General features: G+C 38.6%; 1 protein-coding gene across 1 annotated transcript in view; it reads right to left on the reverse strand.

Annotated features, from left to right (window-relative positions):
* Window positions 1-257: 257 nt before the first annotated feature.
* The window catches only part of LOC309698018 (uncharacterized protein), a 28,202-nt gene continuing 10,263 nt past the window's right edge, over window positions 258-18,196 (reverse strand). The window contains exons 5-11 of the mRNA XM_082520292.1: window positions 16,710-16,831; window positions 16,412-16,622; window positions 10,081-10,271; window positions 5,582-5,847; window positions 5,310-5,482; window positions 3,184-3,311; window positions 258-3,108 (exon numbers count right to left, since the gene is read on the reverse strand). Of these exons, the coding sequence (XP_082376418.1) occupies window positions 2,864-3,108; window positions 3,184-3,311; window positions 5,310-5,482; window positions 5,582-5,847; window positions 10,081-10,271; window positions 16,412-16,622; window positions 16,710-16,831 (1,336 nt within the window). The 3' untranslated portion in view covers window positions 258-2,863. The remainder of the gene's footprint in view (window positions 3,109-3,183; window positions 3,312-5,309; window positions 5,483-5,581; window positions 5,848-10,080; window positions 10,272-16,411; window positions 16,623-16,709; window positions 16,832-18,196) is intronic.

Here is an 18,196-nt window from a genome sequence, read left to right on the forward strand (position 1 = left end):
GAAAACTCAGAAATGACTCCAAAATCTTCCTGAGCTCCAGAAGCACACATGAATAGGCAAAATAAGCAAACTACAGAATAAGGAGAACATTACACAGGGTTGAAACTCGGGCCAAAAATATAGATGGTCTGACTAAGGAGAAAGGGGAGACAATTAATTTATATACACACAGTAGGCAATAAGGAAAGACTGACAATAACTAAAGTGTTAAGGTCAGGCTGTGTGGCAGGCAGGACGAAGGAGCAGGACTCAAGACAGAGGATTAAAATCAAAACGGCAGCTTTTATTGCTGGAAAAAACTAACATCAAATGCAAAACTAAACTAGAAACTTCAACAAGAAAACAAACCAGAATCTGTCAACTTGGCATAATGAGGGTACAACACAACAAAGAATAAGGGAAAACCCAGGGCTTATATAAACAGTGGCATAACAAGGGAATGAGACACAGCAGGAGAAAACAGCTGGGAGTAATCAGACTTAATAAGACAAAAAAAAAAAGCAAAGCAGAATCCAATGACTAAAAACAGACTGTCAAAATAAAAGAGGAAGTATAAAACAGAGAAGCGGACTCTACACTGAAGCTGTGTCCCAATTCAGGGTCTGCACGCGCACTACACGTACTACGTACGGTGCGTACTATAAGTACGAGAAGTGCGGAAGTGAGAGGCTTGTGAAATGGGACGGTATACGCTTCGTCGCGCTGTTCAGGTTGCCTAGCAACCATGATACTAACCGCGAGACACGGTACATACAGCGTTGTTTGACAGAAATGAAGGAGAAAAATGTTTTGTTGGTCATTCATTTTTGTCATGACATCACTATGATTGGTTGAATATCTGAGGCTGAGACCACGGGACTGTAAAACATGATAGTTGGGCTTCATTTCTGTGCTGAACAGTCATTTAAGATTAGTTAGTGAATAACAATTAGCTAATGTTGTTCATTAGACTAAAGTCATCTCACTGTGGTAATGTAAATATAATATAGCCAATATTATAGTATTGTCAGATTATTATGAGATATATATATATATATATATATATATATATATATATACATATACACACATATATATACACACACACACATATACATATATCACTGACTTTCAGCTTGCTGTGTTTGTGGATATATGACTGACTTTAATTATTAAACATTCGCACATAAATAAGTGACGTCATATTCAGTACTTTTGACAGTTCACTCTTCGGCCGCTCCATCTCATTAGGGAAATTCCATATACATAAATGTAAATTTCAAAACTCAACCCCATCATTTAATTTGTTTTTGATTAAAATTGAATATTACTTAAACTCTCTTAAATTAACTTCCAATAAAAAAGGTTTATCATTGATTGAAATTCATTCAGAAATGTTTAACGAATGAGCTGTCACAACTTTCAAGTACAAAGTTGTTATGAAGTCTGTCACATCCCCCCCCCCCCCCCTTTTTTTTTCTTTTTTCTTTTCTATCCTTTATTTATTTATCCTTCTTATTTCATTGTACTGTATATTGTTACTCTTATTTGCCTTGTATGTCTACTGTACAAACTGAACTGGAATGACTGACTGTTCGCTTTATAAGTTCAATAAAGTTTTGGGGAAAAAAAAAACCTCTTCGGCCGCTCCCTTCTGCCGTATTTTGCGGCAAAATTCTCCACACCCACCGAAGCGCTATGAATTGTGGGAAATATGGGACCACGAAGCGTGCACCGGACCACGCTTGATATTTGGGGAAATCGACGGCGCATTTGGAGTATGCATTTGAAGCACACTTCGAATTGGGACAGCCGTCGTCGCGTGGCGGTGACGTAACCGCACTTGAAATGCGTACTTCAAGCGTGCAGACCCTGAGTTGGGACAGAGCCTGTGGCAGAGGATTGAACCGTGGGACGGGAAAAAAGCACAGAGTAGATATAACATGTTCACAGGGAAGGCACACTAACTGAAACTATAAGCTAGAGCAACACAATATAACCTCAAAACAACTAAAACCATGAATAACAAATAATCAAGAAATATTAATTAAACACAAAACACTGGGTCACACCCAGGACCATGACATTGAGAATTACACACAGCTGAACAAGATCAGATAATGAGATTTGAGAAAGTAAAATAAAAACAAGGCACAAAAGACAAAGACTGTCAACTTAAAGCAGAAAGTAAACATGGCAGAGAAACAAGAAACAAAGTATACAAGGGAAGCTTAAGTAAACTTAAAGACAAATCATTACAACAACATGATGTCACAGCCCTGGGCCTCGGAGGGAGTGAGACCTCCCTTTGCTTCAAGCAAATCCAAGAGTGCAAGGACTCGTTGACAATTGGTTAATTGGAGTCCTGTGTGACAGCCCACGCAGATGATTGGCTGCCTGGGGATCCCATGGTAATCCAAGAGGCAATGAGTGGCTGATTGTGTGCACTGCAGTTATAAAAGGCTGAAGCGCCTTCACTCTATTCACTTCTTTCTAATCAATGATTTTAGATGTTATTTTTTTCTCTTTTTATATAAGCAAATATGTGTTTTTGTGCTTGAGTAAATTAAAGCCCAATTTAAAAAATATAAGATGTACTATGTTTCATATTATAATCATGATGATTTTCTTTTGCGTGTACGCCAAAAATCCTGTCAAGTGGAATCAAAACATTCTTGTATGCATAAAAAATTCCTGCAACACATTTTGGAAAACTTTATATATGTAATATGAGACAGAAAATGGCATCATATTTTTATTTGAAAATCTTGTTTTCTGTAACATGCTTTGCTGACTTTTGAGTTGTCTAGTTTAGAGTTAATAAAATAAAAAAAAAGAGTTAATAAAATCATACATACAGTAGAAATCAGAGTAGAATCAGTCTTCATCTGTAAAAGTGCACCCTATTTGCTACTGTCTTGCAGCCACTCACAGCAAATACTTGCTCCAGTTTGGGGTAATAGACTAAACTTCTGGCCACCTGGTCTGCCACATTTTCATCTGGCTGAAGACCTTTGTCTCTCATCGCAGCCATCGCACACTGTACAACATGTTTGTACTCCAGAGGCAGGAATGGGATGAAAACATCAACCAGACAACTGTCAATCAAAGTTGACTTTGAAAAACCGCCTACAAAGAGAGATTTTCAGTAAGAAAGATGATCATCGTAAGTGGTGAATGATAAAGACATAAGGATACACTCACTTTGATCACTGTTGAAAACTATAGGAGAAATGAAACTTTCAAAATCTTTGAGCATCATCTCTTCTCGATCTTTTCCATTTTTCCAGAAATCTACAGCTGTTTTTGTAATTTGATCTGCTCCTGTATTGCTGTGAGAAAGAAAAAAGAAATAGTAAAAACATAAGAAGTGTCATAATGTGAATGAGCAACTGGTCCGTTTTCAAATATTTTGTATTTTATAATAGGTGCTAACAAATATAACTATATATAACTATAATATATTTTATAGATAGTAGATGCTAAGATAGCATCTTAGTTAGTTTGTTAGTTATCACTTTTCTAATCACATGCCTGTTATCATCCAGATTTCGGTGCCATGTCCTCCAGTTAAACCTCTTTTACCTGCGCATGAATTCTGCATCATCACTCCTGCTACTGCTGGACATTTCTCGGCTGTTTATCAGAATATTGGTGTCCCTTCCTTGGACAATTGTTCCCTTAAACCGCATGCTGATCATTTGCTCACTTTGTTCAATACCACTTGTTCAAATGTTCTTGATATTGTTGCTCCTTTTAAATAAAACAAGTTTAATAGGTCTAAAATGATCCTTGGTTAAACTATGTCACTCGGGCTGTCAGAAGGACGTGTAGAAAAGCGGAAAGAAAATGGAAAAAGATAAACTCCAGATTTCCTTTGATTTGTTAAGGGAAGCCCTATTTCTTTATCAGGATGCTATTCAAAAAGTATTTATCAGATATAATCTCTAACCACAGCTACAGGCCCCGTGTCTTATTCAACACCATTAATTCTGTTATCAACCCTCAACCCACCTCACACCTACCAGGGTCTCCAGCCACCTGTGAAAACATTTTTATGTTTTTCTGTCGATAAGGTTGATACTATCAGGTCTCATATCTCTCCTCCAGGTTATGATCCCTTTGTTCCCCTGATTTCCTCAGTTGTGTTTGATCACTTTGAGCCTTTTTCAGTGAGCACTCTGCCCGAAATAGTCTCCCATCTTAAACCCTCTATGTGTCACTTTGACTTTTTTGTTTTTTCTTTCTCACCAAATGGACCATCCCAGCCTTGCCATATTGGTCTATTTGATTCACCTTTGATTTAATTGATTATTTTATTTTATTTTCACTTGCTGAACACAGGACAGACTTGACTGGGGAAAAGAAAAGGGAGAAAGAAAGAGGGAAAGAAAAATAGCGGGGAAGAGGAACGGTGATAAAGGGCAAAAAACAAAAACCAACAAAACAAACTGACAAAAAATACATAAATCAATCACCTGTTGAGAAAGAAAAAAGAGAAAACAAGCAAAAAAAGAGCAATATAATAAACAACATCATTGCGATGATCTATGCAAATATAACAGTAAATACTAAATATTGAATGTTGTTGTGCAGCATGCAGGACCGACAGCGCACAGTGTGCTTTGAGCCAAAAAGGGTGTAATTTGTGTGTGTGAGCACCCGTGTGTACACCTGTGAGCATGAGCGCGCTTGTATTTAAAAGGTTCCTTCATGTAATGATCTGGTAGAGGGTGTGAGGGGGGCCATAGCCCCATCCTCCTGGGCATGAAGCAGGTATGGGGGAGATCCAGGCTCCAGACATCCAGAGGCCCTCAGAGCACAAGAGACCAAGGAAGACCAACGGAGGGGCAGCTGCCACTATCCCAGAAAGAGCTGAGGAGAGCCCCAGATGAGGGGTCACTCAGCAGCCGCGGAGCAGAAGCCAGAGGGAGTTGCAGTGACGTGCCCGTGAGCTCCGCCGGCAGCCAGCTGTGCCAGAGTGACCGAGCCCCAGGCCAAGAGCCCGGGGGCACCCCACCTCCGAAGGGGCCCGAGCGAGCCCCAGGCTCCGGGCCCCGACAAGCAGCCACCAGGAGTGAGCTGGTGCGTACCTGGACGCCCATCCCCGAACACAAAGAACCACCAATGCACCAATGTCTGAGAGCGTCTGCCACTGGCAGGGGGAGTGGTGGGGGGAGATAGGCCTCCATACCTTGGATGGCCTGAGATGTCCCTAGAGAGGTGGCATCTGATACCCGACCTGACATATATTGTAACAAATTATTTTACCAGTCCCTAACAAAGTGGAAGCATTAAACTTACCTCTGGAAAGGCTTCCAGATTTTTACCTGAGAAAGATGATGATCGATCTTTGAAAAAAAACTCCTTCCACTTTTCCATAGTCCAGATATGGCTTTATGCTGTCAATCACACCATGAGGAATTTTGTCCATCTCATCAAATATGAACATTGAGCGTTCACAGTTTGTAACGCTGTTTTTGATCCACTCCTGTAACTGAGACTGAGGAGAGAGCAGCAAATAGAATTAATACAGACAGAACAGACAAACCAACCAGAACAAATAAACTGAGTTTCACTTGAAACACATGATACTCCATACTTTATAGGTAACAATTTCACTTCGATGGGGGAAGTGATGTGTAGCTGAGAACACGTGAACAAACTTGCTGTGATATCCCTTCTTGTAAACATTGTCTGCAATCAGCTGGCTAACAAAGTTCTTCCCTGTGCCAGTTGGTCCGTGCAGAGAGAGCACCAGAGGCTTCTTTGGGTTATTATCTTTCATAAATCCACTCACAGATTTAAAAATGGTATTTGAAGCAATATGTTGTCCAAAGAGTTTGTTTCCCAGGTCAGCCTTCAGACCTATAGAGTGGAAGAATACAGAAAGTCACCAGGATCCGTTGCTAAAAAGTGACTGAAATTACACTAATCCAGTAAAATTCTACTTCCTGTGGTAACCTAACATGTCAAGTCAGCCTTCAGACCTTGAGAATACATAGCAGAAAGTCAGCAGGATTAGTGACTGAAAATGTGACTGACGTGAGAGGAGGTTTAAAAGAAAAGCTATTTGAGCAAGGGTGGACTTAGCAGATCTACCCACGCAAAAATTGAGACAAAATTAATTTTTTGTTCAGTGAATGGAGAAATTGCATAGACTGCACAAGAGCCCTGTCTACTTTCCAAAGGGGTGGGCAGGCTGCAGGCCGACAAAAATGTGTAGATCTTCACTCCTACAGCAATGACTGTTGCTCTGAGAAACCATCACAAAACTTGTGTACATGTGTAGTTTAGTGGAGTTGTTTACAGTGCTAACTTTTGTTAAGTATCATATACAAAACTGCCATCTCAAAAATGCCAGGATCTCAATATGGACTCAAAACAGAAGCCTGCTACTAATAAATACTGCTTTTTAGTGCCTAGCCTGATCAAGTATCTCCATAAAGATTTTTAACGCTCAACAACTGCTGTCTTTTCAGCCAGTCGTGGTTCATGTCATGAAGTCATTACAGTTAAAGTTAAAGAAACAGAGCAACAGAACTGACTTTTTGTCAGCCTGACTACAGTGCTGAAGAGAAATGTAGGGTTGTTCTTATTTTCTTCAATCAGTGATGAATAGTAAAATGATCTAGCTTTATAGAGGGCTTTTTTATAAAGCAGTAAACTACTTTTCCAGACTAAAAGATGATCTTCTAAATTAGTGCACGCCATTCCTTCTCAGGCTTTAACCTCCTAGGACCTGGCGTCCACATATGCGGACATCACATTTTGGGTTATTTAGACCAAAATACTCAATTTTGCTCTGCAAGGGCCTGATATCCACTGACGAGGACTTTATAATGCTACTGTTCAATTGAAATTTTAAACGAATATCCTCATATGTGGCTCTCATTTTCTTAGAAACAAAAATTAGGTTAAAAATAATCTGGTAATTCTTTGTTTTTACATTCATCGGGTCCCAATCAGTCCAAATATCAAAGAGAAATTAAAAATGCATGCTGTGGAAGAGTTTGGGACTTAGGAGGTTAAGGTGAGTTTTTGAGAGTTATACCAGGAAATCAAATACTTCTGATTTAAGGCTCTCTGTTTCTGAGAAGCTACAGTATCCAGTCATCCACAGTGAAGATGTAAAACCATTAACAGTATAATCGACCTCTGTTGGATTTGCGTTCATGTAGCTGCTCTCCACTGTGTTGGTTCAGGGCATTGAAGATGATAACAGTGGGTGAATTATATTTTTCAACTTAGTTACAGTGTTTTCAGAAAGATATCTACTGTGATGAAATCTACTACCCAGTGCTGTGTAACCAAAATGTAAATGTTTTTAGGAAATGATCAGAAAAAAGAGGTATTTCAGGAAATAATGTTAAATGTTACGTTTCTATGCCATATGTCAGAACAAGATCTAGAGTGTGATTAAAGTGCTGGGGGGCTCTTTTACATTTAGAATTAATTTAATTCAGTCTAATAGCAGATTAAATGCTATGCTGAGGCTGTCATTGTTAGCATCTAAACATATATTAAAGTCTGACCACTAAATCAGATTAAATAAAAGCCCTGAGAAATCAGACAAAAACTTTGTGTAAGGCCCAGGTGGACGATAGATAATAACAAATAAAACAGGTTTTTGAGTTTTCCAGTTAGAGTGGACAAGGCTAAGCATCAGACTTCAAATGAATCAAAACTCTGTCTGGGTCTTTGGTTAATTGAGAGTGGAAGACTGCTGCCACACACCCTCCTCAGCCTGCGCTTCAAGGATTCTGATAGTATGACTCGGGGGTGTTGATTTATTTAAACTAACATAGAAACATCAAGGATGATCCAGAAGCAATCTTATCTGGGGCAAAGCTAATTTAAAATAAACTGAAGCAAAGTGCAAAACTGTTCTGTGGTCAGATTTGATCAAATCTGTTGGGGTTTTTTTGTTTTTGTTTTTTGGGGTTGTTTTTACCAGCACTCAGTTCAAAGCGTGCATTTGCTGATAGGATGTTCGTGCATTAGTACCTATGGAACTGGCAGCTTGAACAGCTGGAAAGATTTTTAGAGTAACATATGCTATCATTTCTTTTTCTGCAGGGAAAGCTTTGCATACTTCAGGAAGACTGTGTTAAATCATACACTACATCTATCCGGTTGTTCAGTCTGACGTCACTAGCCGTGTCTGGGTCTAAACTCCGCTGCAGCTCCATAATATCAAACGATCACTGTGGCATTACTGAGAGTTGAAAAACTGTCTAAAGTCTTTCATCTTTAATAAAATGATCAGCGTTCTGCTCTACCAGGTGTAACAATTGAGTTTACCATCCAGGCATCCATGAAAACGGAATTTATGACATTTAACGGAGTTAGAAGTTAGCAGGGAGTTAGCTCGCTAGCTTCTATCTAAATACAATATAGCATGTCCTGACTGCAGGGTTTTGGAAACAAATTAAAACGTACAGCTCTGTTATCACTTCCAGCATAAATGAAGACAGAAAACTAAACAGCAGTGACGTTTGTAGGGTTACTGAAGTTGGGCTAGCTGGTATATAATGATGTGCTGCGTGACCGCTAGCGACACAGCTACGTTAGCATAATATAAACAAGCTAACTTTTTTTTCCACTCGATAAAAGTTACCGTGAGTGTTCTCGGTGGTCAGGAACAAATGTAATCGCATGGCAGGATGCTGTAAAAGGACCAAACTTCAGCCAGGAGAACAACTGAGATAATCCATCCACAATACGAGGTTAGTCATTCATATACTGCTGCATGGGCTGGGCTGTAGTTACATCCTAAGGTTTTAAAAACTGAGCTTAAATAAATGATTAGCGGTAATAAAAGCCGAGGGAGGTCAACAGTGATCACTGACTGTTTTAGGAGCTTTTTGAGATCAAATAGAAGAAAATACATAACATTAAACATGTTAACAACACAAAAGCCATATTAAACGCAGACTACTTTAGACCCGGAAGTAGGATTCGTCGCGTCATCACTGAACAACCGGATTGGAGATTATGTATCTGAATTTCAGGAGCGGGACCACGCCTCCAAACACGCGCCTTCTGGTTGCATCTATATAGGTTCCCCCCAGTTCCACAAACTGTTCATTCTCGTTTACGTGCCCCACCCACCCTCCTTGTTCTCAGTTCTTTAACTTCTTCACTTCTATTTAATACATGGGGATCTGCCAGGCCCGGGAGCCGTCGCCAGTCCCCTTCGAGGCCTTCCCCACACCGCAGCTCAATTCATGTCCAAGCATTCACCTTTACCTACTAAAACGCTGTAAATCCTAAAATGAAGACGTGGGCCCAGCCAGTGAATTACAACAGCATGACTTTGTAGAAGACTCTGGATGCTTTACATTGAGCTCTTTGCCCAGTAGATTTATATTTAAAAAACATAACATAATAATTCTCAATTGAAATAATATCAATATCTGTACTGTATATCTATGGAGCTATTTTTTTAATCATACTAGAATGCTAGTTCTAGTAAAGCAGAGATCACAAGCATTTCAGAAGCAGTCAAGTAAGCTAGGACTTTTGTGCCCCACCCTGAAAGCAGGTTAAACCTGCTTCTTGGGTTTTGTTTTAAGAGACAACAGACACTTTGATATCTAGACTGTGTAGAATCACAAAGACTCAAGGTTACACAGTTCTTCCTTTTCTACATGGCAAATGTATGAATAATAATAATGATAATAATACACAGTGGATCACCCAAACTGTGTGACCATGTTTGCTTCTGTATTAATCTTTTATATTGTTTTGTATTTTTTTCATGTAGATTATTTAATATACAGTAGTTTTCAGTAACTACAAGGACTTATGATTTGGAAATACAATAAATATTTGTGATGTATTATTTTGTTATATGGACTTTTGTTTTCAAGGCAGATGCACCCCAGTTGATTTAGGGGGTGGACTTCAGCCCACTACCAAGATCCAACCTGTAAAGGTGCTGTATCTGTGTCATTTATAAACTATATTCTTGTCATCAGTCTTTTTTCTAAACTCAATTTAAATCATGAAAATTGGTTACCTTCCCAAGTAAAGTTAAAAAATAATAATTAGACCTTTACTGTTTAGATTTCACAAGCTGTTTGCTCGGTGTGTTACCTGTCTGGTTGAAGGAAATCCAGTATGAATTACACCTCTCGCCCCAAATAGAATTCCATGTCTCTTTGATATTAGGGAATTTGAAACTGCTGAAGGGCTCAGTTTCCTTGATCACAGTGGAGGAAAGTAGAATCCACAGCAGCAGGACATGTTGCTTCCTTGGTTTCATTTTGCAAGTATTGCACCTTAAACTAGCCCAAAGAACAAACTAACCAAGAGTTAACATCATGTAACTTCAGGGCGTTTCATCGTGAAATCTAAAAATAGACATCAGTTCAAACATACAAAAGGAAAGCAGTCTGTCCTCTCAAACAGTGTTGTGTCACTTATAGTATCGAATAGTCCCTGTTTTCATTAACCCTGTATTGTAGCGCCATCTTGTGGCCATAGTTGGCCATTGTATTTGTAACGTGTGTGAACACTCATTCATCATTTTATACTTTACACTTTATTCTACACTTTTCTAAGTACACAGTTAAACTGCTTATTATTGCAAATATCTAATCAGCCAATCACATGAAAGCAGTGTTAAAATGTACCTTGAAAGACCTTGAAGGTTGATAATTAGTATGACCAAACAAGTAAACAAAAAAATGATTAAAAGCCCAAAATTGCCACAACATTGATTCTGCTGATGAATGTATGTGTCTTCTGGCCATAACTATATCTCAAATATGATATTTCTCCTTACTTACAGCACATGCAGTTGTGTGAGCAGGTGGAGGAGTTACTGCTAGTGTTAGTGGAGATGATCGATACCTTTGATCGGCCTGGCAGAGCTTTTACTGAGGATACTTTCGCTCGGGCTGGAACATTTGCAGATGTTTGCAGTTTAAAGACAAGCCTGAGAGGCATCTTCCCAAAGCCAGAGTATATGCTGAAGCGGGAGTGGGGCACGCCCGTGCTGAATGGAGCGTTTTTGATGCAGAGGACAAAGGACCCAATGCCAGCGCAGGAGCTGAAGCCTCTGTGGCATCTCTTGGTGTAAAAGCCTATGCAAAAACAGTAATAGCCAGTGCTTCAGCCCCTGCTGGTCCAGTCAAAGCTTCAGTTGGTGGGAATCGGTGTAACAGGAGTGGAGGCCAAAGTGCTGGGAACCAGTATCTCCTTTGGTCGAAACTAACAGTCTATGCCACTGTTAGTTTCACTTTTGCATTCTGTTTAAAAGAATCTTGTGAGTCACTTGTAAACCCCCCCAAGGCCTCCACCCTCCTGGTCTGCTATTTATTCCTCTGTCCCTCAGTGCTTGCAGCAAAGGCGTGCAAACATTCTATCTAAATACAATATAGCATGTCCTGACTGCAGGGTTTTGGAAACAAATTAAAACGTACAGCTCTGTTATCACTTCCAGCATAAATGAAGACAGAAAACTAAACAGCAGTGACGTTTGTAGGGTTACTGAAGTTGGGCTAGCTGGTATATAATGATGTGCTGCGTGACCGCTAGCGACACAGCTACGTTAGCATAATATAAACAAGCTAACTTTTTTTTCCACTCGATAAAAGTTACCGTGAGTGTTCTCGGTGGTCAGGAACAAATGTAATCGCATGGCAGGATGCTGTAAAAGGACCAAACTTCAGCCAGGAGAACAACTGAGATAATCCATCCACAATACGAGGTTAGTCATTCATATACTGCTGCATGGGCTGGGCTGTAGTTACATCCTAAGGTTTTAAAAACTGAGCTTAAATAAATGATTAGCGGTAATAAAAGCCGAGGGAGGTCAACAGTGATCACTGACTGTTTTAGGAGCTTTTTGAGATCAAATAGAAGAAAATACATAACATTAAACATGTTAACAACACAAAAGCCATATTAAACGCAGACTACTTTAGACCCGGAAGTAGGATTCGTCGCGTCATCACTGAACAACCGGATTGGAGATTATGTATCTGAATTTCAGGAGCGGGACCACGCCTCCAAACACGCGCCTTCTGGTTGCATCTATATAGGTTCCCCCCAGTTCCACAAACTGTTCATTCTCGTTTACGTGCCCCACCCACCCTCCTTGTTCTCAGTTCTTTAACTTCTTCACTTCTATTTAATACATGGGGATCTGCCAGGCCCGGGAGCCGTCGCCAGTCCCCTTCGAGGCCTTCCCCACACCGCAGCTCAATTCATGTCCAAGCATTCACCTTTACCTACTAAAACGCTGTAAATCCTAAAATGAAGACGTGGGCCCAGCCAGTGAATTACAACAGCATGACTTTGTAGAAGACTCTGGATGCTTTACATTGAGCTCTTTGCCCAGTAGATTTATATTTAAAAAACATAACATAATAATTCTCAATTGAAATAATATCAATATCTGTACTGTATATCTATGGAGCTATTTTTTTAATCATACTAGAATGCTAGTTCTAGTAAAGCAGAGATCACAAGCATTTCAGAAGCAGTCAAGTAAGCTAGGACTTTTGCGCCCCACCCTGAAAGCAGGTTAAACCAGCACGGCTGCTTCTTGGGTTTTGTTTTAAGAGACAAAAGACACTTTGATATCTAGACTGTGTAGAATCACAAAGACTCAAGGTTACACAGTTCTTCCTTTTCTACATGGCAAATGTATGAATAATAATAATGATAATAATACACAGTGGATCACCCAAACTGTGTGACCATGTTTGCTTCTGTATTAATCTTTTATATTGTTTTGTATTTTTTTCATGTAGATTATTTAATATACAGTAGTTTTCAGTAACTACAAGGACTTATGATTTGGAAATACAATAAATATTTGTGATGTATTATTTTGTTATATGGACTTTTGTTTTCAAGGCAGATGCACCCCAGTTGATTTAGGGGGTGGACTTCAGCCCACTACCAAGATCCAACCTGTAAAGGTGCTGTATCTGTGTCATTTATAAACTATATTCTTGTCATCAGTCTTTTTTCTAAACTCAATTTAAATCATGAAAATTGGTTACCTTCCCAAGTAAAGTTAAAAAATAATAATTAGACCTTTACTGTTTAGATTTCACAAGCTGTTTGCTCGGTGTGTTACCTGTCTGGTTGAAGGAAATCCAGTATGAATTACACCTCTCGCCCCAAATAGAATTCCATGTCTCTTTGATATTAGGGAATTTGAAACTGCTGAAGGGCTCAGTTTCCTTGATCACAGTGGAGGAAAGTAGAATCCACAGCAGCAGGACATGTTGCTTCCTTGGTTTCATTTTGCAAGTATTGCACCTTAAACTAGCCCAAAGAACAAACTAACCAAGAGTTAACATCATGTAACTTCAGGGCGTTTCATCGTGAAATCTAAAAATAGACATCAGTTCAAACATACAAAAGGAAAGCAGTCTGTCCTCTCAAACAGTGTTGTGTCACTTATAGTATCGAATAGTCCCTGTTTTCATTAACCCTGTATTGTAGCGCCATCTTGTGGCCATAGTTGGCCATTGTATTTGTAACGTGTGTGAACACTCATTCATCATTTTATACTTTACACTTTATTCTACACTTTTCTAAGTACACAGTTAAACTGCTTATTATTGCAAATATCTAATCAGCCAATCACATGAAAGCAGTGTTAAAATGTACCTTGAAAGACCTTGAAGGTTGATAATTAGTATGACCACCTTTATTCTTCAACACAGCCTGAGCTTACTCATGGACTCTTAAAGTCACCATCAAAACTGAAAGCAGAACAATTTTTTGGCAGAAATTAAAATTTTCAAAGACCGAAATACCATTAGCTCACCATTTTTTTTGTTTGTAACAGCGTGGCAATGAACATTTAGATGTCCACTGCTGTTCTACCAGCAGGGTATCATTTGCAATGGTAACTGATTTAGTTTTACACACTTGAGTTTCATAATAAGACTGCCAGCCAGTTTCCGCTGTACCCGAATAATTTCCTGAATGTTACTCTAGTAAACTCTTAAAAATAACATTTGTTGGTTTACAGTTTTAAAAACATTACACACCAATAAATGATCAACCATTTGTTGTCCTGTAATAAGTCATAGTGATGTAAAAATATTAATATTAATGTTCTTTTTTACTGAAAGAAGGTTGGAAGACAATCTAGTGGTTCACACTATTTTATTATCAAACAATTCGAGATGCACAGCTGTGCACACAAAGTACAATTTGTTATTAAAGACAGACAATACATGTGATTGGCCATTGATGGAGAGAGTCTGTGGTTTAAACTTGATTCTGATTTGTCCTCCTTGTGTTCTTTCCGCATGCCAATTGTTGGTGTTGGTGTCAGCTTTAACACGACACCTTAAAGTCTCTGTGCCTTGCCCCACCATCACCAGTGCAGGAACACCATTCTATCATAACCCCCCACTCATTTCTAAGGCAGCTCTCGCTGATAGTGATCTGTATTGGTGTCAGTGTGAGCCAGTCTACCTTCAACACGCCCCTTCATACCATGAAGTTAAATACATGCAACTTTCTGATAAGAAGTTAATCAACTCTATTATGAACATACATTACAATTATTATTAAAAAGGTTATTAAAACTTATTTCTAACATATTTACAGGCTCTTGATGATGTGAATAAGCTGGTTGTGACTGCTACACCTCTGGAACACTAAAGCGTGGTCCTTCAGATGTTCATTCCCACTCTACCGTTCAACAAATTTGTCTCATAAGGGAAACAACTAGGTCGTGTAAGAAAAAGCTAATGTTCTGTCATATTAACAACTGCATTTCCTGCTGGTGCTATAACTTTAAAACCACTCCCTTCATAATCAAGCTTTAAAAGTCCTAGATAGCAAACCAGTTTTATCACTGCAATGTTCTTGGTAAATATAAAATTATGCTTTGTTAAGTTCTTTATTCACATGCGTGACTATGTGTCATTTTATTAAGACTTGGGCATTGTTTGTGATTTTGACATATCAGCTTGGGTGTTTTATTTGTCCCTTAATTTATTGATTTTGTTATTAAATATTATTAAATATTTACAATTCGGTTGTTATCTTATTATCGTTTACATTTTCATCTTGTATTTCCTTAATATTTTGAGTCTTTAGTTAAACTGGAATTAGTTGAATTTCATAGAGTTGATTAGTTCCTTTTGTTTTACCCTCTTTGCTTTATTGTCTTTCTCCCATCACGTTTACTACTGTCTGTGTTTTCCTATTTGTTGGTGGCGGTGAATTTTTTATTTATTTATTTTTTAAACCAATGTCTGGTGATAAAGTGGTTTTTTTTAAATTAATTTCTCTTTTTTGGGGGGGGTTGACAGTGCTACCACTTAATTTGCTGTTTTCTTTGCCACAGGTCCATATTTTCAGTTATTTTGTTTAATAAAATTATGTAAATTGATTTGCCATGCCTCTGCCTTTGTTAATAATGAGCCTGTGTGCCTTTGCAAGTAGTAAAACCTTTGCGCTGGTTTATGGCAGTTCATGAGATTTTAGATTTTTTTATTCTTTATTTCTAGACACCAATTCCTGTTGTTTGTCCATTTGAAAAACAAAAAATCTATTTCTTCAAATTAGAGCCCGACTGAAAAACCAATGGGAGGTGAAATGTTTTGGGGTTTTCTTTGTGATTTGTTTTGTTTTCAAATGTATAAGAAATCCTTATAACCTGTATTAAAACATGTCTTGCAAAAGTTGCTTTCAATATGATTTATTAGCAGTACAGTTTTTTGATTCATATCTGTGCAAATGCCCATTTCTGTAACACATTTGCTGTGATGACCTGTGTACGGTAAACATATGCATAAAAAATCAAATAAAGACAGTGTTTATTGTTTATCTACTCACATTAACTAAACAAAGCTGGGCCATTTCAGACCAATGCAAAAAAGTAAAATCAGGAGCAAATACACAGATTTTAAAAAAAAAACAAAAAAAAAAAACAGTGACAGTTTAAAAGGAAACCAACACTCATTCACATATGACAGCGTTAATCTTGAGGTACCCATTTGTTACCTGAAAAAACAGAAAACTCCTCAGGCTCTTTATTCAGTATAAATGAGACAGGTGAAGGCTTCCTGATATCAAAGCTCAGACACAGAGACAGACCTCCACACAGACAACAGTGAAATATTTGAAATAACCGAAATATATTTAATTGTGAAGGAAAATAGCACAGCTTTCAACAGTGCAGAAAGTGTATGGATTACGATGGATTTTTGGTTCATGGATCTAAACCATAAACCAAACATATTCCTGATTACTGGGGAAAATTCAGTGTTGGCACACATAGACCCCTTGTACAGCAATCTGAGAAGTTAGTTAAGGAATGACTCCTCTTTGGACCCACCTCTAACAACCTCAAACCAGGATAACAGACAAAGGGAGAGAGTGAGCAGTCATCACAAGTGAACTTTACCTCCTTAGATGCTGACATTAAATGTACAAGTACAACCTGCTTGCTACAGTCATACAGCCACTCTTGACAAACACATTCTCAGAGAGGTGAACATAGGATATATCTCTGACTACTCTGTCTGCCACATCTTTGTCCGGCTGAAAACCTATGGCTTTCATCTCAGCCATCACACACTGGATAACATGCCCGTACTCCAGAGGCAGGAACGGGATAAAAAAGTCGACCATGTTGTTATCAATAAAACCTGAGTGGATAATTCAATCAGTAAAGAGATTTTCAGGAATAAAAAGGGTTTTCATCAACACTGAGTATTCATGCATTTTATACTCACTCTGGTCATTGCTGAACTGAGAAAGTGACGTTTCCAAATCCTTGAATGTGATCTCTTCTCGCTTTCGTCCTTTGTTCCAGAAATCCAGAGCCATCTGTGTAATGACGTCTTCTCCTACATTGCTATGAGAAAGACCATAAATAGGTATAGACAATTGGTATAAAGGTGAAATTCAGTGAATTAATTTAATTTGCATTAACTCAAATGCAAACTAATCTAGGGACAACAAGTAAGCCTGCAGTGCGAGAGCAAAGCACTCTAATGGGGTATGAGGGTACTATAAGGTCATTAAACGATGAGGCCTGATTATTTAAAATCAGGCCTTTCAAGAAATTAAATTTTTTTTGAAGACAAGTCATTTTGTTTGTGTTTTTGATAAACCAAGATGAATAAATGTGTTATACCTAACAATTAGGGGTGCAACGATACACAAAATTCACGGTTCGGTTCGATACTTTGGTGTCACGGTTCAATATTTTTTCGATACAAAAAATGTTCATGCCTTTTTAATTTGTCATTTATTAAAATTATAAATATATATTTTAACTCAAAAGTACAGTTTTTTAATTTAATGTTGCTGAAACAACAAAATAATAAAATAAATAAATAAATCTATCTGATTGAGAAATCCCTCATCTTTGGAAAAGAGAGTTTATTACAGAGAAATGGCTCTTTCCAAAATAAAAGCTATACTATACGCTTCTTCTGGGCTATATTCTCAGCAGCATATTAAACATATCAGGTCCCCATAAGGAGAATCATGTGCTAACGGCTGTCTAAATGACTCGGGTAAAGTTTGTAGCATGTGTGCTTGTTGTTTTTGTCTGCTTCCACTTGTCTTTGCACTAGGATGATGTCGGCGTAAATGTGCAGTCATATTCGTTGTGTTCCCACTAGTGCTGTCAGCGTTAATGTTGTTAAAATGACTTTAACGTCATAACGCAGAAAATCTCCGTTAACGAGTTACCGCGGATCGCCCCATGCGAGGGGCTGGACGGCGTCAACACGTTAACAAGCTAACTGCGCTAACACACTAGTTCCCACCAATTGAGCATTGTGTGGCACATCCGACATACTGTTTTACTTTTGTCCATGACCTGCTCATGCTTCGCATGAAAACCAAGATAGTTTCAAACGCCAGATCTGAATGAGGGTGGGGGAGGTTCAATTTCGGGTAGCATTGAGGCAGTTGCCATGTTGCAACGAGCTTAGCTTCTGTCTTGCTAGCTTGCGCTGCGCTCAGTGGATCTGCACTCAACAGTGCAGCCTAGGCGGAGTAGTCGAACGCAGATCCACTGATCTCTCAACACAGACAGCATCGTCAGAAGAAAAGTTGATAAAATAAATTTAAAAAATTGTATTGTTCGATACATATGCGTACCGAACCGAAGGCACTGTATCGAACGGTTCAATATCGATATGAGTATTGTTGCACCCCTACTAACAATAGAGGCTGCCACGCCTCCTCACTGACAAAGGTTTTATTC

This window comes from Aulonocara stuartgranti (genome assembly GCF_965226115.1).
Source record: "Aulonocara stuartgranti genome assembly, chromosome: 20".
NCBI lineage: Eukaryota > Metazoa > Chordata > Actinopteri > Cichliformes > Cichlidae > Aulonocara > Aulonocara stuartgranti.